At 34.5% G+C, this 26,782-nt stretch overlaps 1 protein-coding gene across 1 annotated transcript; it reads left to right on the plus strand.

Moving 5' to 3' along the window:
- Window positions 1–2,515: 2,515 nt before the first annotated feature.
- LOC143530796 (rhomboid-like protein 11, chloroplastic) lies at window positions 2,516–5,509 on the plus strand. The gene is made up of 8 exons (XM_077026233.1): window positions 2,516–2,726; window positions 3,561–3,688; window positions 3,765–3,850; window positions 4,682–4,722; window positions 4,803–4,969; window positions 5,037–5,099; window positions 5,186–5,340; window positions 5,378–5,509. Exons 1-8 carry the CDS (start codon window positions 2,516–2,518, stop codon window positions 5,439–5,441), a joined length of 915 nt encoding a protein of 304 aa, XP_076882348.1. The 3' UTR covers window positions 5,442–5,509.
- Window positions 5,510–26,782: the final 21,273 nt, after the last annotated feature.

Here is a 26,782-nt window from a genome sequence, read left to right on the forward strand (position 1 = left end):
GTTGTTACTCTTTAGTCCATTAATTGGTTACTTAATGGATCATGAAATTATCATTGATAACTATATTTATTGAAAAAACATTATTCATGTCTATTATTGTAATAACTTTATTTTATTTATTATGTATATTGATTTTAAATAATTCTAACTATGTCCTATTGGCAAATAATAGTCTAAACCATAAATTTGGTTGGTAGTTGTCCTAACTAAAGGGGTATTTGTTTTTAACGGACCGCGACTAACGGATGTTAACTTCATTAGTAATTTGCTGACGGGGACATTCTTCTCCAGCCGCATCACCCTGAAAACCTGTCAGAAACTTGCAACTCGCCTCTGTTCTCTCTAATATTATTACGCCGTCTCTCTCTCTTCTTATCTCCCCTCATTCGAAACCTAACTGGTGTGCCGCCGTCGTTGCCTCCATCGAAGTGCACCCTCGTCAATCGTGCACCATTCGAGGTAATTGACACATCATTCTACTCATTTTGATCCCCTTAACAAAATCCCTATGTTTATTTTGTAAATTGTGTAACATTTATTTTGAATTTTTGAAAATAAGATCGGGCTTGGTATCTAGGGATTGGCCATGAAAGAAGATGAAATCTGCTTCATTTTCTAAAAGTCCAATGTCTTTTAAGGATGAGGGAGATGGTGTAATGATATTTGGGAGAATGGAGCCAGGTAGCAGGTTTCCGGTGTGATGCGGCTGGAGAAGAATGTCCACGTCAACAAATCACTAACGGAGTTAACATCCGTTAGTCTCAGTCCGTTAAAAACAAATACCCCTTTAGGTGGGACGGCTACCAGCCAAATTTAAGTTGGGACTGTTATTTGTCAATAGGGCATGTTTGCGATTATTTAAAACCAATATTCCTATTTATTATTATCACAATTATCGTTGATTGATGAAAAAATATACATATAAAGAGTTCATTTTTAGTACTCGTTTGGGTCATCTAACATCTAAAAGACGCCAATATAGACAAAACAAACTAACACGCTAGTTACATGATCTTACTAGCCCTTGGATCATATTAGATCATTCTGGCTCTTTTTTTTTCTTTTGCTTTCCCGTCCCTTCAAAGATTAGAAATCAATTAAAATTTTGAGCCAACCGTATAGACATTAACCGAAACTAGGCAGGAATAGGTTCCGGGTTTGGCGAACAAAAGTCAAGAACATGGTCGGAAAAGAACTTGTTCCAGGTATGATTGGGGTTTTTGACAGGGTATTGATTGGTTTTTCCTGGGTCGGGTCCGGGTTTTTACCGGGTAAACATAGAACTTGTTCTAACAGGTCCAAGTCGATTATGGTAGGGCTGTGCAACGGTTCGATACCGCAAGAATCGAATAGGAGCTGAAATGGCTGAAAAATAGAACTAAAACATGTTGTACTAAATCGGTTTTGTTCCAGAACCAATAAAGTAGGTTATCGCTAATTGGTTTGTGCCAAAACCGATTCGGTCGTTTATTTATTAAATGGCTGGTGCAAACTTTGCAATTTGCAAAAAAGGTTTATATAATTGTGTATGTCTTCTTCCACGAAAAAATTAATTTAGATTACAGCATGTACATATCCGAATTAAAAACTAATTCATGAAGTTAAATAATTCATTATTTGCGATAGATTAAAAGAATATCGTATTATTATATATAACATCACATTGAAAGCTTGAATCAAAACTGATCTTGGGTACTAGCTATTGACCGTAAATGAGGAAGATTTTGAATTAAAGAATGATTGAATAAATGTTGGCTAATAAGTTACCCTATACAAAATGGGGATTGGTATTTTTATTTAAAATGTTTTTTAATATTCCGGTTCTTCGGTTTCATGTCTAGAACCATAGATTTTACCCGGAACCAAACTTGAGACCCGAGAACCGTAATTAGCGGTTCTGGGGCGTTGGTTCGGTTCCGATTCCTCAGTTCTGACAGTTAGGAAACGTTTTTTTGCTCACCTTGAGGAGAAAGTAAAACCTGATTCGTACAAGAGGGTCGGATCCGAAACCGGGTTTCATGCCCAACTCTAACCCGTGGATCAAATTGGATCCTTCTTCAGTATTTTTATCATTCTTTTCCTTCACTAACGCTGTGTTCTAGAGTCATATTTAACGAGGGGAGGGGAGGGGAAGGAAATTAGGAGAGAAAAGAAAGGAGACGAAAATCCTTTTTTTTGTGTTCCCGAGTTTAATGAGAAGGAAAGGAAAATCAAGGAATTTACATATTTCATGTGTTCCCAAGTTGAGAGGAAAAGAAAAGAAAGTTATAGTTTTACTATCATACCCTTTAAGTAAAACTAAAATAAAATTAGTTTTATGGGTAATTTAGTAATTAAAAAGATTTTCTCTTCTAATATCTTCAATTTGGAAGGATGAATATACGTTTAAATTGTCCGGTATTTTCTCTCCCTCCTCTCCCATACTCTCCTTAAAACTCTGGATGATATTTTAACATTTTCTCATCATTTTCATCCCCCCCTTAGGCTCTGGAACACATACACTCTTTAATTAACAATGGCGGAATCAAGAGTTATTCAGCACCATCTTACCCACAAACCCTATTCATCTTTTCCATCAACATGTAATAATAAACTCATGCCCATGATACATCATTACCACCCCTTCAAACCCACTTACAATCTTCCATCGCTTTCAGTTTCCACAACTTTCAATCGCCCTGTATTCGTTCACAGGTCTCATCTACTTTGCAAGATTAAAGACTCTGGTAATTATACCTTACATTCACAATCACCTTGATTTCAGTTGGTTAATTGTAAATATATACTGAAATTGACAACACCCACATGCTTTAGATTGAAATGTTCATTGAGGCATTTTATCAAACACCTTGTCTGCATAAGTTAGAGTTACAAAACTTAAGGGTTTTTTCCCCCTCTTTTGTGGAACATAGTAACACTTTGTGAACTGTATATATAGATTAAATTGAAAAGTTAAGGTCTTGGGATTAGAGATGTAACCGAACTGAACCGAATGAGATGCTGTTGATGTGTGTTCATTATTAAGTATATATCGGACAGTTCACGAACAGATAAGCGAACGGAATTTCTCGTTCGTGCTGGTTCATTAAGGAAATGATTTTGTTCGTTAATTTTATAAATAAACTTATTGAAAGATAAAAAATAACATATTCAAACTCAGGCATTAGACATAATAATAAATATAAAGTTAAGCACTTGACATAACTATCAGTTTATACTTGACATAATGAAGTAAAAGTAAGAAAAAAAAACCTTTAATGACCAAACGTAAACAAATGAACATGAATAAATGTAGTGACATGACATTAATGAAAGTTAAGCAACGAGCATAAACGAACACATTGTCAAACACACACGACGACCTCTATTCATGTTCGTTCACTGAACGTTCGGTTCGTTTACAGCCCTACTTGTGATCTTATCTTGATTCAAAATCTCTTACTTTAATATCATCATAATAGCATTAGTAAAGTCTTCTTGTGGTGGTATATTTTATGTTCTAGTTATGGTCTTATTTATATAGCACACACGAAATTAAGCAGTTTATGCTATAATTTTAGATATGATATCGCAGCTGGAGCTTGGGAATTATGGTGAGAAGAAGAAGAAGCCTGAAAAGCAAGTGAATGGGATTTTTTGGATTTTGTTAATTAACATTGGAATATTCGTAGCAGATCACATATTTCAGGTTTAATTTATCGTTTTTCTCTTTGATGCATGACGTATAGAATATATCTGCTTGATAATTTTGATATTTCTTCCAGGTTCGTGAGATTAAAGCTTTGTATTTATACCACAATTTTCCAGTTTGGTACCAGTTTGTGACTTCAACTTTCTGTCACGCAAATTGGTGAGACATCTACTATTTATGTGTGGTTTGGTTTTATCTCTTGATATAATCACAATTTGAGTTGCCGGTTTCTCTCACTTACTTATGAATCGGTCAGTTTGAGTTGTGTTATATCTTAAACAGGCCAAATAAAAAAATTATACAAAAGGGAATTAGTAATCTCGGTTAAATAGGTTGAATGTCATCCAAATTATGCTTTAGTGCTACAACCTCCTAAATTACTTGTTTTAAAGATTTAGATTGTCTTTTGCAATAAAAGCATCAACCCGCCCATTTTGCCACCTCTTTATCTTTTTTAGGGTATTTAAATGGATCGTGTTCGAGGTTTTTCGGGTCCGACCTGACACGAATCCGAACATGACCTGAAACCGAAAATCTTGTCAGACATGTGAACCAAAACACAACACGCATATTCACGGGTTGACCCAAACACAGCCTGTCTGACCCAAATGTTTTGTTAATTTTTAATTGTGTTCACATTTTAAAGCTTAAAATTTGCATTTTTATTACAAAAAAAATACATATTTATATAAAAAAATTACATTTTAATTATAAAAATATTTTGTCAATTTCCTTTTTAGTTTTAATAGTTGGCATACAATACCCAACCAATTTAATTTATTACATAAAACACATTCCTAAAATATAAAACTAAAAACAAATGGGTAAGCAGGTTAACCACGAACCCGCCGGGTTGACCCTCACAAGACCCATTTAGCTAAAACTAACCCAAACCCGTGAATTTCGCATTATGTTCGTGTCGTGTAAGGAATTCACCCCCCTAATCGTTTACACAATTTTACTTATTGTGTGTGTTAATATGCTTTTCAGGAATCATCTCTCTAGCAACCTTTTCTTCTTATACATATTCGGTAAGAAAACCTTCTCCACTAAACAAACAAACAATCCAATTATTCGTATGTGAATTTTTGTTTGACTTGTTGACCAATAGGAAAGCTTGTAGAAGAAGAGGAAGGTAGTTTTGGACTGTGGTTATCTTATATCCTAACGGGCGCTGGCGCAAATCTTGTTTCATGGCTTATACTCCCGCGAAACGCTGTCTCGGTTGGAGCCTCGGGTGCAGTATTTGGTCTCTTTGCAATTAGTGTCCTTGTTAAGGTACATTTTATTTTATACAAATTTCAACTGAAATCCGGCTTTTAATGTTTTTTGGTCTTTGTTTTAGCTCTCTTTTGACTGGAGGAAGATTCTTGAAGTACTCATACTCGGGCAATTTGTTATCGAACGGGTTGGTGTTCTTGCTACTTGTTTGATTTATTATTAATATTAAGATGATTGAATTAAAGGCATACTATGATGATCATGGTGTTGAAGGTGATGGAAGCAGCACAAGCTTCAACAAGTTTTGCAAGCAGCAACAGTGCGCTGCAAAATGTTAATCACATTGCTCATCTTTCGGGTGCACTCGTTGGTGCGACTTTGGTTTGGATTCTTAGTAGAGTTCCCTCTCAACCTGCAGACCGTGATAAGTTATGAAAATCTTCATCATCATTATATTTTCATAAGTTATGAAAATATTATATTTTTAATTAAACGGGTTCTGTTATTGGTTACCATCATTCATGTTTGATTACAATGCACTTGACTATGACCACTTTAGTGTGTGTTTGAGCAAAAGGATCATGTGTTATATATAAGGTTAATCATGTGTTTTACATCAGTAATTAACTTTTCTTTCTATTCTTTCTATGTAACTTTATTTCTAACCTATATAACTAAGTATATTATCTCTCATGTGTGGTCTGGTGATAGGAGATTTGGGTTCTTCACGGAGACTTAAGTTTGAATCTTACTTTTGTCACTTTTGAATGGATATTGGCAATCAAGGATTTGAGCTAGGGCATGTGCAAAGGTTGTCAGCTTGAACCCTGAGCGCACCCGGGTTTTCATCCCACCATGTGTTACGCCAGAGAGTTCTGCTCTTGTGGTGGCGCATTAACCGTCAAGTGGGGGAATGCCCAAGCCAAACTCTAAACACAGCGTAAGCCCGGTTATGGTAACATAGTCTGGCTAGAGTGGAGCATCGAGACTCTCCAAATTTGAAGAGTGCATTAGCCTAAATATAAGAAAGTTGCCGTTCTAGAGAAAAAACATATTGATTGTGACTTAAATTATATATTTCTTCAACTCACAAAATCAATTACACATTTTCGTTTCAAAAAATATATATATATTACATATTTCTTTTAAGTCAAAAAATCAATTGCATATACTTCATTCCTAAAACATATATATTATATATTATATATTTATCAATTCAGTTGACATCAACTTAATCACTATTTTACTCTTATTTTACAAAATGATTTTTTTACATAATTTCTAATCAGTGATAGTTATGCCAATAATACATCTGATGTCGGTTTCGAGTTTCGCATTGCGTGCCAATTACACGTCAGACACTAACGTCAAAAACATGTCCGACGACGGTTTCACGTCAGGTGTCTTTTATGCGTCCGATGCCAATTTCATGTCTTGTTCCGGTGACACATCGAACACGACATTCTTTTTAGGTGTCGGTTAAACGTCCAAGCGGTTTCACGTCATGTTCCAATTACATGTCCGACACCGGTTTTGAGACGGTTTTGGGTTTGCCGTTACAATGTGTCTGACATCGTAGACGCATTTGATGTCGGCTACGCGGGTGACACGTTTTACACCGGATACGCGTTCGATACCGACGTCAAACCATTATCAACGTCAATACGCTAGACGTGTAACTAACGTTGGACGCCTAACTAATTACCAATTCCAGACGCGTAACCGACGTCAAACACATTTATTGACGGATAGCGCATAGCCGGTTAGTAGCCCTGGACGCTTTCCGGCGCATAATCAACACTTGACGTGTAATTGCAATCAAACATGTTATCAGCATAACCTGCATCAGACATGTATCGGTTGTAGGACGTGTTACCAGCGCAACCGGCATTGAACGTGTATGCGATGTCGAAAACATTATCAACATAACTGAGACCAAACCCGAAACTCTCATTTAAACTGAAAACATGTTAACCGTGTAACCAATGTTTTAAAAAACAGTACATAGCGGCCAGTTGAATCGGTTATACCGGATTTTCGTAAGTAAACCGGTATTTAGAGCCTGATATTTTGGTTGGTTTGCTAAAACATCGTACCGCCGGTTTTTTATAAATACTGGTTTAAACAGACAAACCGGTTTTTAAATTTAAGAGATTGTTGATATTTTTGCGGCCTATTTTTAATATGAAAATGCCTTTTAACAAAGCGGGATAAAATTGAAACGAGTAACACGGTAAATGATGATTCGTTAATCACCCAAGTTTACTAATTTACTTTTTAGTTGAATTTGTATTTATATGAAATTACAATGTGAATTATTTAATATGGTTGAATCTTTTAGTACATTCTAGTTTAACCGGTTGTACAATTTTTAAACTAAATACGGTACGAGTAAAATACCGGTTTTTAAAACGGAACCACCGCCTAACGTGAAACCGACAAACGCTTTATCAACATAATTGTCGCTGAACAAGAAATGTGTAGAAATTTCATTTAGTAACAGGGTAAATAGTTATTTGTTTTTTTTAAAAGAAAATGTGTAGTTAAAATATGAGTCAAAAGAATGAGAGATATATAAATTGAATTGTTCAGTTTACCCTAATAAATAAATCATCAAGCATCCAGTTCCACCGCCGCTCTCATTTCACAGATCTGTTCGTTTCCACTATGTTTCTACTTTATAATCATAGATCCAGTTACAAACCCATGAATACTATTACACTTTTTGTGTCATAATCAATTATCACCGGATACCCTTTCTTTGTATTCGTCTAAGTTAATCATATTGCCTTGACTTGTCTGTTTTAGGTGATGATATGTATGTATGTATGTATGTTGTTGACATGAAGCAGATCAAGCATATTGTCACCAAAACCGATAGGTCCGTCTTGATGGGAACTTTGACGGATACAAAGAGAAGGAAATACGGTGATCATATCTTCAAGACCGGACCCTTGGTACTGTTTTTGCCTTTATTTTTTTGGTTGATTAGTTTGGCTGTAGTGTTTAGTTTAAGAGCTATGTGCTGCTGTTTAGAAAATTGTTAGTTTTTATTTTTTTGTTATGTTATTTTTTTAGTTTTAAGAGGATTAGGATTGAGGAAGCCTAAAACATGTCTAAAACTCCTGTAAATAGTAGTTACACTCGCTTTATGGTAGGCTCGAGGCTCACTATCTGAGCCTTAAGTGCGACTTTGATAACATAGTGTTTGAGATTATGGTTTTCTATGAAATGTATTCTTTGAATATGTTTTTATTCGGTTGGTGAAACTGAAACAAATGTTAACAAGTATCAATTTGAAAGTATAAAATAATTGAAATTTCTTTCGCTGATTAATATAAATTTTGAGGATTGGAAGTTTGTAAAACCCGTATGCGTAAATCTTATTTTATTTTGTGCCCGAGTGCGTTTTTTTCTCCTTTCAGAGATGGAAAATGGAAACTCTAATGAGGGTGAGTGTCTTCTTAAACACTACTACTATGCACACTTATGTTAAATAAATAATAGTATAGTATTATGCAATCAATTCCTGTAGATCCGCCACTGGATGCTCATAACTCTGACGAGGAAAGAGTTCAATACGAAAGCGTGGTTAAGTTAAATCAACAACAATATTGAAGGTAAATCTTTGGGTTACAACACTTTTAAATTGATATTTATACATACCGTTATGCAACGTTATCCATCTATATGCGGTCACATAAAACATACTCTTTTAGTTTCTTATAATCATATGAAGGGGTATATAGCAATGAAACATAACCAAAAAGGTGGAGTTGACATGTTGCCATAGAAATGAGAAGTATTCAGACGCATTGTTAATAATAGTCACAATTAAGATGAAGCGCATGGGTTTGATCAACAAAAGCCGGGATGGTTTGGTACATCTCAATTTTATACTTGATTATAAATTTGTGTTCATACCCGCAGGATGCCTGATAATTATAATCATTAGTCGTTGGCTGTCGGGCATACCCATATGTGCTGTGCATGTCTGCCATATATGTCAGTTTGCTATAATTTACCAGTGTTGAGATTTTCAAATACATTTTTAATATTCTAATTTTCATATAACTTTATAACCCAAGTAAATAGAATATAGAGAAAATTATTGTTTGAGTCCTTGTGGTTTTAAGGCGGAGTCACATTTAGTCCTTGAAAAAAAATGAACTGCTTAAATACTCGTGGTTTAAAAAATGAACTGTATGCGTCCCGCAATCTAATAGCCGTTAACCTTGACATTAAATTTAGGGGTACCACGCTCGTAGGTGTGACAGATTTTACAGGTGTCGTTCAAAGGCGTGACGAAATTAATTTATAGTTGTCGTTCGATGACCCATGGAATCGATATACAAAATTACAGTAAGTTCAAATTAGGTTTTTCTTCTTTTTGGTTTTGTGTAAGTAGTTCAAATTATAATAAAAGATTGAATTTTTTTTTGTTTTAATTACAAACGATAACAACTAATTTACCTTTAATATTTTCTATGGTGGTGAGTTTTCTCAATTTCCTGGTAGAGCTTACGGGGGAGACCGATCGGTTTTCATTGACAATGTCGAGGTTGGAAAAAATTGTTAAAGGTGATTTGGTGGATATGGCCAGCAATGTACTTTACTTTCATTTTAGAGAACCAAATCTGTGTATGGATTGGGTATACGTCCATTGTGTGACAATTTAGATTTTAAGAAAATATTTGATATTGTAAAAGGTGGAATTTAGGCGGTTGAAATACATGTTGAGCATGTGCATTCACGTTTGATAAACAATGTATTGTCCTCTTCCCAATTTGACTTTGCAAATGAAAAGGGCATGAAGTAGATGAAGTTGATGTTGATATAGAATACACATCAAATAGGTTATATAAGAAGATGGAAATGAGGCCGATTCACATGAATTAGATACACATGAAACAAAGGATGATCCAGATTACGTTGTTGAAGAAAATGGTTCTGACTATTTGGACGGTGTAGAAGTGGATATGAGTGTCTTCAAGTATAATGTTTGTGCCGATGTGGTTGAAGTTTATAATGCCATTGATAATGCCCTGGATAATTATAAAGGTGTTGAACATGAGAAGAGTATTGACGTTGACCATGTGTATAGTGATGAAGATAATTCCACTGTGTGAATTTGGCGAAACAGAGGATAAGAAGGAAATAAATTTGTCATGGGCCTGGGAGTGATGTATGCCCATTTTATGTTGTTTAGCTAATTGAAGATAAGGATACGTTGAATGAAATGATTAAAACATATGCAATGACATCAGGAAGAGATCTTTACATTAAGAAAAATGACAATATAAGATATAGAGTTGTGTGATGGTATTAACTTTGTTTTGAACTTGGTTATGTGTTGAATTTGTTTTGGGCTGGGTGATATGGGCTAAATTATATATAAATATTATAAGTTTTCCCTGCACTTTTGAGTAGTTTTGGGGTAGTTTTTATTAAATTATATTCCGTCTCGATTCATATTTAATGTTTAAAGGTTTCAAGAGAACACACGCTAAACAATATAATGTGTTAACTAGAACAAAAGATAACGGTTGTAACTAGCGATTATTGAGTAAATTAATAATTTTATTGGTATCTTTAATAATTTAATCTCATGTAGAAATGAAAACAAAATAACACTTTGTAAACAAATTGATTGTGCTCAATGATCATTTAATAATACTTTTATATTATAACAATAAATTTCTAAGCACCACATACAAACTTAGTTATTATTGTTTGGTGATTTATATTCGTTTATATATTTTGTATTGCAGCAAACAAAAAGAATACGCTACAAGGCCCATGACACAATATTAGATGAAGGCCCACAAAAGGGAAACCGGCAAAAAAAACGAGTTAGGGTATTGGACAACGAAAAATCTACCTGCTATAATAAAGTAAAATAATTGTAACACATGTCAGTTTATGGTTACAACTCACAACTTTTTTCCTCCAAAACAAAGATCTTAATTAACTCTAATAAATGTCCATGTTCACTTTCTTTTTACATTTTATTTATATTATATTTATACATTTTTATACTTTTATATAAAAAAAATTAACATATTATTTTTCTATATATTCCAAAATACTTGGTGAAATCCAAAAATTAACAACAATTCATGTTTGTTAAAGATTGAAAAGAATATATGATTTCAAATGTTATTACTAACATATATTACTATGTATCTTGTTAAAGATTATATAGAAAAACAAAAATCGAACATGCTTTCATTTTACAAAGTAATTTTTAAAATTATTAAATCATAAATCTATGCGTAAAAGTTGATCCATTTTTTTATAAATCAATCCATTTATCTATAATTATTAATGTAAATTGTCATATAAATTTATAAATTAAAAAATATGCTTTAATTCTATCAATTTATTTTGGATTATTATATTAAAATAATCACACCTTTAATGAGTTGACCAATAATAATCCCACCTCAGTTATTTTCCTCTGGCAGTCCCACCTTTTCCATGTTTTTTGTTTTATGATCCCCCGTTAAAAATAATTAACAGGGTTAAGTTTTTGCTGATGTGGCTAATGACTTGGCATTTTAAAATCCAATGTGGCTTTTTTTTCTTTCTAGGGTTAATATTAAATCCATTCTCATTTTTATCCCCTCACCGCCAGTCATCATACCAGCAACACCACCACCTCCTCCCATCCATAAATCAAAGCTCTAATTTCAGACCTAATCGATTATAACCATAAAAAAACTTAGCAAAATATTCATCTCTTTTACTTATACCCTTACAAACCATAGCCCCTCTCTTGAATTCAAATTTCTAGAAAGAGGAACCGGCTCTCAATTTCTGGCCGAACCACGGCGTCGAGACTCCCCTTCAACCTCCCATTGTCACCCGCCTGCCAATTTCCTACTGAACACAACATCGATTGCAGAATCGACGATTCAGAGGTGGTGGTCGGACTTGTGGTCGTGATTCTGGTCACAGGTGGTGCTCTCGGATGGCCTAGGTTTCATATTTCCATCCGTTAGATAGGGAGTATTGGTGTGTAGATTGGTGGTGATATGTGGTCGTGGACAGAGAAATAGGCTACTCCGACGGGGGAATTAGGGCTCCAATATGTAGTTTGGGGTTATATGGGTGAGGGGTGCCAGGTAATAACCCTAGAAAGAAAAAAAAAGCCACGCTGAATTTTAAATGCCAAGTCATTAGCCACATCAGTAAAAACTTAACCCCGTTAATTATTTTTAACGGGGGATCATAAAACAAAAAATATGGAAAAGATGGGACTGCTAGAGGGAAATAACTGAGGTGTGATTATTATTGGCCAACTCATTAAAGGTGGGATTATTTTAATCCAATAATCCATTTATTTTTAGGTTAATTTAGTAAATATATACCTATCACTTTTATATAGAACAAAGTTTATCATATTTAATTTCTTGGTTTTTTTTATCAAGGATTGTTTCGGATTTTGTGGAACATAAATTTGGTTTTTACTGTAAAAAATTGGTAAATAGATTGTTTGGTACAAATTAGTTACATTTAGGTCAACATTTGTTACGAGTCAAAATGAGGAATTTAAGTATTTTTTAAAAGTTTAAGAATGCAAATAGATTTATCGTCAAATTTGTTACGGGTTCAAAGTGTTCACTTGAAATGTCAAAACAGATGAAAGTTAGAATTTTTAAACATGATTTGGGTTTCAACATCAACGACATTTTTGGAAAAAAATCAAAAGGTTCAGGATTTGGTAAATTGGCTATTTTCCCCTCAATATTAAAATTTAAGAATAGATAGTGAACACTTACGACATGCCACCCTCAGGCATATCAATGCTTCTAACTTGTATCAAATTTGAAACATTTGTGTCAGCAGTAACTTTTCCTTCAATGGTGATCAGATCGTTGTATGGGAAACATGTCATGCAAAACTATGCTCAAATGAAGCAAAATATTCACAAAATTTAATGGGTTTACATGTTATTTTTTATGTTGTCAAACTTATCAAAATATTTTTCATGGTTTAGCTCAGACTAACTAGTTCTTGAAGAAACTATGTTATAATTTAATGCTCTCCTTTCCTTCTATGGGTTGTAAATTGATAAATACATCTATAAAGATAACGATCCTTCAGTATTTAGGCTGAGTGGTCAGAACTACTATTGTATGACTATTGTATGAGAAGTTTTCTTCCTGAATTCTTTCAAGTATACATATATGATACTGACAATGAAAGTTTCAATAAAAGGAGCATTCTCGGGTACGTTTTTGCATGTGCATTATTTATTAAGTTTATTTAAAAAAATCATTTTGCAATATAAATAAAATCAATTTATATACACACAGTATAGATACAAGAATAGATGTAATACATTTTTTCATATACGTTATGTAATTATTTTCTTTACTTGTAATTCTATAATTTGGATAATCCCGTGTGTTACACATGCTCTAAAACTAGTAATATATAAAGAAAGGAATTCAACATAATTATTATCATTGTTTTTGGAGGTTCCACGAGGACTTGGAGTTGGGCACCCGTGCAAGGAAGGAGATGGACAAAAAGGGGGCCGCCCCTGTAGACTTGGATGAGAATTGGTTGAGAGGTTCCACGAGGAGAGTCGACCATCGTAGGGCTTTTGGAGAGAAGAGAAAGCAAGCCGGTGGTTCGAGCAGAGAACGTTTGGGTTCAACACCTACTCATCCAAACATCTTTATTATTCGGTTTGAATTTATTATTTTTGTCATGAATTCATTATTTGAACTTATTTATTTTGGTTTGTTCTTGAGTATGGTTGTTGGCAAAACCCCTAACCCACCTAGTTTTATGATGAACTATTGTTGATGTTGGATTTTAGTTTGGATTTTGTTTTTGTTTATGGTTTATGATTAAGTAACAATTCCTTGTTATTCATTCGATGCATATGTCTGCATAGGATTGTTTGATGAGTTTTATTGTTTCATGGAGTATTTGTGTTACACCCCGACCAAAGGCGGCGGAACATGCCATGGTGCAACGGATTTCTCAAGAATACAAGACACTATTAAAGTGACAATATTAAAACAACTCATTTACTTCATTTAATCTACAAAGTAACATAACATCGTTCATACAAAATAACACCAATGCAAGAATTTAAATTGTTCATTCTTCTAATAACCTAAATGGTCTCAAATAAAATAACGTCTTCAAACTCCAATCAACCAATAATCAAACTTGTAAAAATTCATAAAATATAATTTGTTAACATGAATGTTGGTGAGCAATTCCATAGTTTTGAGTATATATAATATGAGGCAAAATCCACAACTCGTATATGAAACTATAAATAAAAGCAACATTTGCGGTATATAAATCATAAATAAATGAGGATCCTTTCTAATCAGTAACAACCGACATACTCGGATAATGAGGCCCTATTCTACTAGCTCAAGGCTTACGTAGTTAGGGGTGCGTATGATCATACATATTGAGGCTCAACAACAACATAAAATAAACACTCGTGCACGTAAAGCATATGAAACATATAACACACAATAGAGCAAGTATTCTAAGTATCATACAACTTAGAGTTTGTGGTTTGAGGATAGAGTATTATAAATCATTCTTGTTTTGAATACGTATGCATGTTACCCCCAAAGTATAAAAATGAAAACGGGGGATGAAATGTACTTACATTAAGTAAGTAACTTGAAGGATTAGTTTGCGATAAAACGAAAAGGTAAGTTCAACGAGCGAGACCTAGATTAAAAAGGGTCTTGAGTTAGTAGATAGACTTAAAAGCTTTAAAGTAAAATAACATGACTAGTAAGATAAATTAATTAAGGTTTGAAGGCTAAAATGTAAATACATAAGAAATTAAAGTAATGGTTTTTGAAAAGTAAGTTTAATTGAAGTCGGGTCTCGGTATTCTATTAATTTGTTTTACTTAACCTTTGTTAAGTAAATATTTGGGTAAGGTTGCAATATTGCAAGATCCTTTGTTAAATAGAAACCAAAACGAGATTTTACGAGTGCTCGGATTTGTCGGTTCGAGTCTTGATAATTGGTCAAGCTCGAAGTCGAGATTCCAAAGTAATAAATGTTATGAGATAACTCAATGAGATCAAAAGAAACTTAACCAAATGTGTAGTTATATTAAGAAGAACCCTGACGTCCGTTAAACGAGTGTTTGGTTTTTCCTATCCAAACTTGTTATAAGATCAAGTTGGATCCAACATGCCAAGTGTTTTGAGAAAATAATTAAAATTAGTATATAATATAGTTTTAGAGAAAACTACGAGATTCAGTGGCCCAAACACAACTAGTGTGTCTTAAGCGAGTGAACTCGGTTTAGTTCGGTCTTGGTTCGGTGGTTCGGTCCTTGACTCGGAATAAGACCGAGGATAGTTACCACATACCAAATACCATAGAACTTATTAAAAAATAACTTAGAAATTATAATACACAAATCTTACATGTAACATATTAATAAATCATTTTAAATATAAAGCATTTAAACGAGAGTTCGGTCCTGGTTCGATCCTTGACTCGGAATAAGACCGAGGATGGTTACCACATACCCAATACCATAGAACTTATTAAATAAACTTAGAATTGATAATACTCAAGTCTTACATACAATATGTTAACAATAAAGTATTTAAACAAATGTTCGCTTTTGGTTCGGCTCTTGACTCGAGACGAAACCGAGGATGGTTGCCACATACCCATTACCATAGAACTCATTAAAATGATTTGGAAACTAGAATAAATAGAACTAAAAATTAACATTAATAATAAGCTTAAACAAAATTTAAAGTGTTAACAAGGACTATAATAGTCCTCCATGAAGCCTTGCCTAGCAATACACCTAAATCGACATGGTCGGAACACGGAGAGCCAAGGAAACAGGGGATGTCATGTTTTAAACAAGATATAATAACAAGACTTAATTAACAATAATTAGTTACAAACAAAGATTAGAGTAGCTTGACCTTGAGAAGTCAAACTATCAAGAATTTGATGAAAGAATACTTAGATCTAAATTGGGAGAGTTTGAGGTGAATGAGCAAACCCAAATGGGATGCATTGGTCATGTTTATATAGGGAAAGAGTGAAGGGTTGGCCATAATGTTGCTTTCAAGAGTTACATGCTTTTGTTATTTGACAATTTTAGTCCCTTAATTTTGTTTTAACTCGTTTTTAGCCAAAAAAGGTGTTTAAACGTACCGAAAGAGATGCTTTCTTGATCCGACAATTGTATAACATAAACGAACATAAAACCCAATATTTTATTAATAACGAAATATCCGAAAGACCAAAACGGGTAGGGTTTCCGATACAAAAACAAATACAAGTTAAACCGAAAATAACGAATGTCACAGTCTACCATACTTTATGAAATTTCGTCCCAAAATTAGGAAGAATCCGTAATAAACAAATGCGGGTACTTTTCCTTTATAGCGTCCACTCGTTCCCAAGTAAATTCAGCGCCATGCCGTGATTCCCAACGGACTTTAACTAAACGGATGCGGCTACGTTTGGTTCGTTTCTCTTTGCGATCCATGATTTCAACGGGTTTTTCATTTTTTGATCAGTTGCAAGATTTCAACGGGATTTTCGAGAGGTATATGAAGGTTACCTTCGGCTAAGCACTTTTTTAGGTTCGAGACATGAAAGGTTGTATGAACACCGGTAAGTTATTGCGGTAAATCAAGCTTATAAGCCACTTTTCCAATCCTTTCAAGGATTTTGAATGAGCCTACGAAAAGAGGATATAGTTTTCCTTTCTTTCCAAAACGGACTACCTCCTTCCAAGGGGATACTTTGAGAAGGACAAGGTAGTCAACATTGAACTCAAGAGGCTTTCGCCGTTTTTCTGCGTAGCTATTTTTACGTCTTCTAGCAGCACGAAGATTTTTGCGGATTTGATCGATACGGTCGGTAGTGTCTTGGACCATATCGGGACCGGTGATTTGGGTTTCACCAATCTCGTTCCAACAAATCGGGGAACGACACTTACGACCATAAAGAGCTTGGAAAGGAACCATACTAATGCTAGAATGATAGCTATTGTTGTATGAGAATTCGATAAGCGGGATATGAGAATCCCAATTTCCACCAAAATCAAGTACCCAAGATCGAAGCATATCTTCAAGGGTTTGGATTGTACGTTCGGATTGACCATCGTTTTGAGGGTGATAAGCGGTACTAAGATCAAGGCGAGTACCCAAAGCTTCTTGAAGCGAATTCCAAAAACGGGAGGTGAAACGAGCATCACGATCAGAAATGATGGTCAACGAAATACCATGGCGGCATACAATTTCACGAACTTAGATTTGAGCGAGTTGTTCGACAGAGTACTTCTCTCTAATCGGGATGAAGTGAGCCGATTTGGTTAATCGATTAATGATCACCCAAATACTATCATTTTGCTTTTGAGTGGGGGGGGGGGGTAATTTGGTGATAAAGTCCATAGCAATGTCTTCCCATTTCCAAACGGGAATAGGAGGTTGCTAGAGTAAACCAAAAGGTTTTTGATGTTCGGCTTTAACCTTTGAGCATGTAAAACATTTTGAGACGTAAAGTGCCACGTCCTTTTTCATACCCGGCCACCAATAAAAAGATCGAAGATCGAAGTACATCTTATCCGCACCGGTGTTTTGGTCAAAAATCAGCTAAGGATAATGTAACCAACTTAGTTAGGTGAGGTCTAGTGCTAATTTGATGATAACAATAATGAAACGATTGCAAACACAAACACGAGGATTTGTTACAAGGAAAAGCCCTTGATCTTGTTCGGATCGCCGGCACAAAATCCCCGGGTGATGACAAATCGTCTATCACCACTTTATTAATGTAAAAATCGGGATATTATGATCAACGATTAAAAGAATGCTAAGTGTGCGCGTACTGTTTAGAGAGAATTCTCAGTGATGTTTATGAACGTGAGATCACAAGTGTCATTCTAGTTGATCATAACCTCGATATAAATAAAAATAACAACTAACAACTATTCCTACAAATCCGCCACTCTCTCACTAACCCCTTCAATGTCCTTTGACCACGTACTAGGAGTCCTCAACAGCGAAATATGAGGTGGAATTAGTCATAGAGCCATTGTACCTATCAAACACAACATCGCTCAAACACAATCATTAGTAAACAAATAATATCGAGGATCCTTGATCCTTCACAACCAGGAACATATCACAAGGATATTTGATCCATAAGTTACTCAAGGATAGAGGATCCTCAGCAAAAATTCGATGCCCTAACAATTGCCACAAAATGGCGGGTGTTTATGTGATACAATTGTCATTTTGAAATTTGAATCCCTGCAAAAGATAAGACGATTAGACGGTTGTCAGGTATCATTATTATTGTTAACCCTTATTATCACTTCTAGCCACCTATATATGTTATCTCTTCAATCTTTTATAACCACACATCTTGGCAGACCGTTCAGGTATCCTTCCTCTTTCCCTTTCTTTTCTTCATCTAATATTCTGAAAAAAAATGTCTACCGCTTCTTTTTCTTCTTCCGACCACTCTAATCATTCCGATAATTCTGATCAATCCGGGTTATCGGAAATACAGTCACAAAACCTTATAACCAACCCATCCATGGAGATCTACAAGTTTACTGATCCTAAAATCGATGAACTCCGCTCACTGTTCCCGCCGGAAACCGTTTTCCGGCCGTTCGATTCCCTGATTCAATGCGATATATGCTCAAAGATTTGGGTCTGCTTCTCCGCTTTCCCTTTCCTCATCGGCTATACATATCCATTCCCCTCTTTTACCCAAAGTTTCTTTGAGACCACCGAGATGCCTTATATCCAAGCCATGCCGATGATTTGGAGGGTTTTACGTACCGTTGAGAGATTGATAGAGGAGGAAAGCATCGAGTTTTGTGTTCCAGAGTTGTCATACCTTTACAGTTTAACCACCCATGGTTCAAACCGATTCATCCTGAAGTCCAAACCTAGGCAGCCCATTCCAATTTCTAAAGTAACCCATAATGGTTCTCTTTGGAGGAATCGGTTCTTCTTTGTTAAGCGAAACTCCATCCTTGGTGGGGATGATTTACCTTTAAAATGGATTAAAATGGGTAGGATCCTAGATCCTTAAAAAGGAACAATTTAGGATAAGTGATCCTTCTTTTAACTGTCTTTTTCTTGTTTATCTTTCTTTGCGGTAGATAATTTTGCTTCCATGGCGAATTTACCTGGTACAAAAGATAAAGCAAAAAGATTTCTTGCCCTGGAATGGATGGAGGGGGTAGGAAGGATTTTTTTGGACCAAGCACTTATTTGTTGAGGAGAAACTAATCCAATTCGGAGTTGTTGATGTGTATATCGATCGATCATAGAAGAAAACTTTTGCTTCATTTCGATTAAGCTTCCTTCCTATTAAGCCGGAAAGTCTTCTCATATACAAGAAAATGATTCAGTTCTAGAGCTAAAGATCATAGTTCTCAAACGAACAACCGAAAAGATTATGGAGCATCTTCAGGAGTCGGTGTTCTTCCTCCAAAGATTGTGACGTCTGAGAATGGATCAGATCGCGCTAATGTCAATCCGTTTTCTTCCATTTATTTCTATAAAAAAGCAAGGATTCAAGAATCCCTACAAAATATATTTTTTCTTGTCGTTCTTTTTTTCTATAAAAAAAGACTATTAAAATGAATCAAAAAGGCTTCGAATCACTGTGAATATATCAAAATTTCTTAGTAATAGCTAATGTTTGCTCGCATGATTTGGAATAGAGTACTACTACTCTATCTAAATCTAAAAAACATGAAGTTGTTATAGCTAAGAACTTTTAATTGATATCTGAAATAAACTAGGTTGAAAAAAACAGAGTTTTTGTATCAATCTAAAGAAATGTTTTTATAAGATCCAAAAGGTCCATTGAGCGCCTCCTAGCTATGTCATAAGAGATCCGAGTTTTATTTTCAATTTGGTACTTTAATAGGCTAGGGTTTGGAATTATTGGAAGAACTGGTGCTCAAATTTAGTCTCCTTTCACGAATTAGGAATGTGTGTGTTTTGATTATGTGAATTCGGTATTCAAATGTAGTTTGATGTGTTTTGATTTAGGATTTTAAACAATGAAATTATTAAATAATCGCCATCGCAATAAAATGTCAGATGATTATCTCGCAAATAACTTGGTTATTTATATCAAAAGAGAACTTGTTGAAAGTTTTGATTCGACATCCGTAATTAATGAGTTTTAAAATCTTAACACTCTGTTCCTGAGTTTCATTAATGCTGTGTTCCCGGGTTTACTTAAGGAGCGAAAGGAAAAGTTTTGATTCGACATCCGTATGTTTTTCCTTTCCTTTTTTTCTCTCCTTTTTCTTTCTCCCAACTTTCTTTCCTTCCTATTCTTTCCGATTTAGAAAGAAACCAAACCCCCACCATTTTACTCTTTATTTGCCTACTCTTTCTTTTCCTTTTCTTTCTTTTAATGAAACTCTGGAACACAAATATTCTTCATTCCTTTCCTTTCTCTTCTTAAATGAAACTTGGGAACACAAACACCTCATTCTTTCTATCCATTTCCTTTCCTTTCCTTTGTTAAGTAGAACTCGGGAACACAGTGTTAAAGAGAGAAAGTAAAAAGAAAAGAATGGAAAGGAAAATAAGTGATATTTTTATGTGTTCCCTAGTTTGATGGAAAGGAAAGAAAAATAAACATTGTATGTGTTCCCTAGTTGAGTGGAAAAAAAAAAGAAAGCTATAATTTTACCATTATACCCTTAGAGAAATTCAAAATAAAAAAATGCATTACTTTCCATTCTCTATTACTCGTTCCTCTACCGAATTACTCGTAAGCTACTCGAGATCGGCTCGTGAAAAACTCGATCGAGCCGAGCTTAAACGAGCTCGAGCCTAAAAGTAAACTCGTTTAATAAACGAGCCCGATATCGGGCTTTACTTATCGAGCCTGTTGCACCGGGTCTGTTTCGTGTTTAGCAAGGGTTATAATTTGGCAATACATATGTAACAACACGGGTTTTCATTCAATTTATTAATCGATAATAACCAACCCATTTTTGTTTTCGGAAAACTTTTAGTCAACATGACATCGCGTTTATCGAGTTAATAATAATTTCTTGTTATTTTTATATTTATCCATATAATTTTCAAATATATACAACATACCCCATCCCTTTTAATTTTAACCCCATTTTTATCCATCTATAAAGTTGATGGACGAATTTGCAAAACTGGATAAACATTATATCAAACCCATCTGGATAACCCATACCTGTTTTTAACGAAACCCGCAACCCGTGTGTTTCTTGATGCTTAATCCTCGTCGTATAATTGGAATTGATTTTGTAAGATCGTTTATATGCTTAAAACGACCTATACCGACAAACTAATTTGGAAATAGGATCGTAATTTGATTCGTATTAAGCTTATAACGAACCTGTTTATATCAAAAGATAAATTATACATTTAAAGATGATCAAAATGAAATTAAGACCATATGCAGCCTCCCCATGTTCTCGCGAAGCAAACCCTATGTTTAATTTCATTATACAACTCGCTGTCCATTCAATCTTTCCGTTTGTTAGCCGTCATCTGCAACTCGCCGTTCACCATCAACACGGACTCGTAACTGGAATCCTTGAAGGTAAATTCCGAAGGGGTTCAATCATTCTCACATCCTCACTCGTATATTTCGTTCATCTAATATGGTTATATATTGGATTGCTTATCAAACCGAAGCTCACATAGAGATGACTTTAGGATAATAAACATATACAAGAATTAGCTGGTTTTGTATTTGTATTTTTTTTATTTTTGTTGTTATTAAATGTTTGATAATAAATAAATAGATATTGTCACATTATAATTTCATGATAGTACCTTGAGAGCTGTGGGCAATCAGCTCACGTCCCGACATTTCTGCCATAGGTTGGGGTGTGAAAGATTGGTATTAGAGCCGAAGGTTTAAGATAGGTCGTTAGTGGTGCCTTAGTAACATGCTTCGGAGCCCCATACGTGCTTATTTGTTTACGTGATGTGTTCTATTTGATTGTTTACAACTTACGTAATTAGTTGCTAGATTAAGTACTTATTTAAATATTTAATTAATTGTTTATTTATATTGTCATGCACGCACACACAACTCCGAAGCTATGCTTCACTCTCAAAATATATTTTTTTTACTCCGAGACTATGTCTCACCCTCAAAATATTTTACGACTCCACTCAAAATATTTTTATTTAATGATTAGTTAATTGATTTTCATTATTGGAAAATTTCTTGAGAATTTCCTAGCTTTGTTTTTGTTCTTTTTCACTTAAAACTAGGGAGTGTGACAAATTTCCCTGCCATAGTGGAAATTGTCATGCAACCGACACTTTAAGCGTTTAACGTAATCCGCTAAACGGTTACACCCTTTATTGTGTTTTAGTGTTTTAAAATGTCTAGTCGGGTGTAAAACCCATGGGACGCCATGGACACGCCAACTGTGCATTTGCACAATTCGTTATACTTGTGATATTTTGTTGAAACATTATCATCTGTGGTGATACACGAGATGTTTCAACTACTTATGCTTGATTTCGTTTACTCATTATTTAGTTTGGTCGGTTAAATCGCCATGTAACGCTCATGGGCCGACAAACTCAATTGATTCGTTAATTCGTTAATTAAGTTGGGTCATTCAAATTGCTATGTAATGTTCATGGGAGGCAAACTAACATATTTGTTTGGTTTTGTTATGCTAATAAGTTGGTGAAACAAAATGTCATGGAAAGCTCATGGGAAACCCAACACCTCGAAGAACATTCGCTAACTGTTTTATTTGTTTGATTTTATACGAAACGATTTATGATTTGATTTAATAATTCAATTATTCTATTATTCCATTATTAAATTAATCAATTTCTTACTTACTGAATCATTTTTCAATCAAGATCTATTGATTCGATCTATTCATACAGTCAAAACATTTTTGTTCTCTTGATCAGATACAAATTCTTCATTCATTAAGACTCGGCCATCACGATCCAATCAAAACTATTTACGCTCTATTATTGAATTGGTTTTCACCTATTCATCTCATCACGTTATTATATTATTGCACAATTTAATAATCGAATTACTTTCTTATACTTATGGTATCATATACATAAACTATTAAACATATTTTAAGTATTCAACTTCAAATATTAATTTGTTAAAACATGTCAAACTTTGATAAAACTCATTCACTCATTAAATTAACTCATTGATTTTCAATTTGGATTCTAACTTATCCTTAAGTTATAAATAATAAACATCAGCATAACATATTTAAGTTTCGTTTTACACAATAACCCATATGAAATTTACACAACTATCCAATCTTCTCATTAAATCACATCTTTATTAATCATACAATAGTTTCACAACATCAAACATTTATTTCCTAGAATAGTCTCATGATCACATGTTAGTCACGGAGATAGCTCATGCGATCTCTAAAATATAAACTCAATTTTCAAAACATAAATACACTCAACTAAATCTTGTTCATTAAACTAATTGTTGATAATGTTGATTCATTTACCCCTACTCATTCTCATAACAACAATAAAACCAATGCAAGTCTAAACATCAACTATATGGTGTTAGTCAAATTAGTAATCAATCTCAACAAAATCATAACGTCTCAAACAATAATCTTTACTTCAAAATTCACTCATTATGCTTTACTTGCCACTATCACTATTCAATCCAATCCCAATATCGTTTTGTACCCAAGTAATCACTTGCCACATACTACAAGACGTTCCACAATGGTCTATGTCGTCTCATCCTAAAACCCATGCTACGACTTTTGCTCAATTTTTATACCATGTTACTTGTAATTGCTACCACTATGGAGATCTTAATCACCTATGTCATGTGTGTTCTCTATTCAATCATGTTCATCAAGCTTAAACTTATTCTATTAAACCCTACTTTGAAACCTAATCAAAATATTTCATTTGAATCAATTTCAGTTATTCAAATTTTTATAGATCAAATTATTCAAGCTATTTTAAAACAAATCATTCATAACTAAGTTTATCCAAGAAGATGTTTTGTCATTTTTATCTAAACATATTTTTCTTTTTCTTTCTCAATCGTACAATATAACAAATCTTTATTCGATTTTTTTTTTGGATTTGAACAATTTCAATTCTAATAATTTATCAACTTTAAACGATTATGCACATACAATAAAATTTAACTTTTCAAACGACAACCGCCTATAACACCGTACTCCAAGTTTATCTCCTGTCCTCATTTATCCCAACTCGTTTCACTCTCAACCCTAAGGAATCCTTTCCTTTTCAAACTCCCAAGATTTATAACTTTTACCAAAAGACGTTTTAGAAACTTTAATATTTATTTAAATCAACTAAAGAGTTCAATTCATTTTATAAATATTTTACACAAATGACTATCTTTTATTTATAACAAAAATGTATTAAAACTTTCATTTCCTCAAAATCATGTATTTTCAAATCTTATGTAACACACACGATGGGACAAATTATGTGGACCATACGACGATCTGAGTAATTATGGTGGCCTACATAATTATCGAAGCCCTCGCATGGAAATCATAATGCGTGCAATGGTGTGTCATAATATAGAATCGAAAGTAGCTGGGATAACGGTACAAATTTAGAGATGATAAGGACATGGTTGATACGTCGCTGGTACATCCTATATATAAGTTCCCTTATCGGATTTTCAATTGGAGTGTTTTCCAACTATTCAAAGTTCGGTGCTATGATAATTTTTTTAAATTATATTTAAAATTTTTCCTTTCCTCAAAATGCAATGGTTTTATTTTAGTATTCTCTAATTTCTGGACGAAATTACCAAAAGTAGGGGATACTGTAACAACTCGTGTTGAATCAAGATTTGACCTAAGTGAAGTATAATGAAGTTTGGAATCTTCTCAACCTCCTCAGAAATCGCTAAGTATGGAATCCGAGCACACTTGGATTCTCGGGCAAGGTTTTCTTACCCTAGCAAGGTATTTTGTCCATCAGGCAAGGTTATCTTCTAGAATTCTTCTTTAGTGTATACCCGAGCAGGGTTCACTATGTCTAGCAAGATTGTTCTTTTTAGTCGAGTAAGGTTTACCTCCGAGTAAGCTCTTGGCTAACCAAGCTCATGAAGCCAAGTGATTGGAAGATCGGGCAAGGTATTCATCAATAAAACAGTGGTCTGAGTAAGCTTGATGTGAGTAATGAAATATCTCAAGTAACATCGGGTAGGGTTCAGCTCTAGCAGGCTACAGTGTTACCAAGCACACTGCTTTGCTAATAAGCTATTCCTAGCAAGGAGTTGAAGGGACCATTGAAGAACAAGGTTGCTCGTAAGGTCATGTCGGGAAAAGTTTGATATGATTAAGAAGATTGAAGTCTGCTAGGTGAGTATTTTTTTAGGAAAATACTCTAAGTAAATTCTACCCGGAGAACTATTCCCGAGCACACTTCAAGGTTACCAGGTCTACCCGAAGAAGACAGGCAAAAAGCCTACCCGGTGAAGACAACTCATGCAAAGTCTATCCGGAAGACCTGTTTTTACACTTAGCATAGTTTTGAATATGTAATTTGAATATATATTGTTTATTTAGGGTTTCTAGATGGAATGACAACTGTCTGGAGGTGTCAGGCCTATAAAAGAAATATTTTAGGGCACGCCTCCTGACAGACAGAGTAAGACAAAGAGAACGACGGACAAACCAATTAATATTGAGAGAATATTTGTTGAGCATGACGGCTGCCATTGAATCGTACGGATATAGCTTTCCAACAAAGAAACCCTAAATAGATTAACGTTTGTATGACTTGTTTATATGAATGGAAATCTTTTGAGTGATTCTTGTGTGTTAGTTACCTTTTGTTAATCTTTGAGCAACTACACTGTTTGTTTCTGATTCCGCCTTAAACAAACGGTTTTCTTTCCTTAAATAACAACTATAATTAACTCTCTTGTCGACACATTTATTGTGTGAGTTATGACTTGATTGTGATTGTGAGTGATTATTCGGGACAGACAAGTGGTATCAGAGCTTGTTCGTTGCTGATTTAGGTAAATAACTTGTTGCTGATTGAAGATCTGTTGAAGCACAATGACGTAAGCAGAACATTGTTTCATTGAAGAGTGACGTCAGCTACTCTGTTCTTCATTTCCGTCCAGATCTGCATATTACCGGTGTTTTTGTTTACTTATTTCGTTTAAATTCTCATCTTTATTACTTAATATTGCTCTAATCGGACCAGATACATCAGATTCGATTAAGAACGGTCCACAAGATACTACTGAAGGTGCAAATGCAACTGCAGCTATGCGTGAAGGAATGAGGAAGGTGGATGACATGGCCTTAGCCATGATCAAGCTAGGACTGTCTTGGGAGATTTTGACCAAGGTTGCTCATCACACAACTGCTAAGGCAATGTATGATGCAATCCTTGAGATGTATGAGGGTAACACTGAACTGAAGAACATAAAGAAACAAAGGCTCAGGCAACAACTAGAAAGATTTAAGTACAAGGATGGAGAAAGATTGAAGTCAATTCTAGAAAGACTTCTAGCAATTGTGAATGAGCTAAGAACAACTGACTATGTGATGACCGACTTTGACTTGAACACCAAGCTGCTCAATTCCATGCCAAAGGAATGGTACACTGCCAGCAAGTTCATTCTTCAAAAGCCCAACTTTAACGAGTTAAAGGTGGATAATGTAGTCTGCTTCCTTTAGGCTGCTGAAATTGAGATGATTGAGAACGAAATGATCAAAGAAGAGAAGCCATGTTTCCAGGTGACCAATGCTCTCATTGCACCTATGGGAAACTTGTCAACCAAAAACCAACAACAGATTCTCATCAAAGAGGA

The sequence above is a fragment of the Bidens hawaiensis genome, unplaced genomic scaffold (assembly GCF_021521415.1).
Source record: "Bidens hawaiensis isolate Kalapana, Puna unplaced genomic scaffold, B.hawaiensis_p1.1 tig00009038_1, whole genome shotgun sequence".
Classification (NCBI taxonomy): domain Eukaryota; kingdom Viridiplantae; phylum Streptophyta; class Magnoliopsida; order Asterales; family Asteraceae; genus Bidens; species Bidens hawaiensis.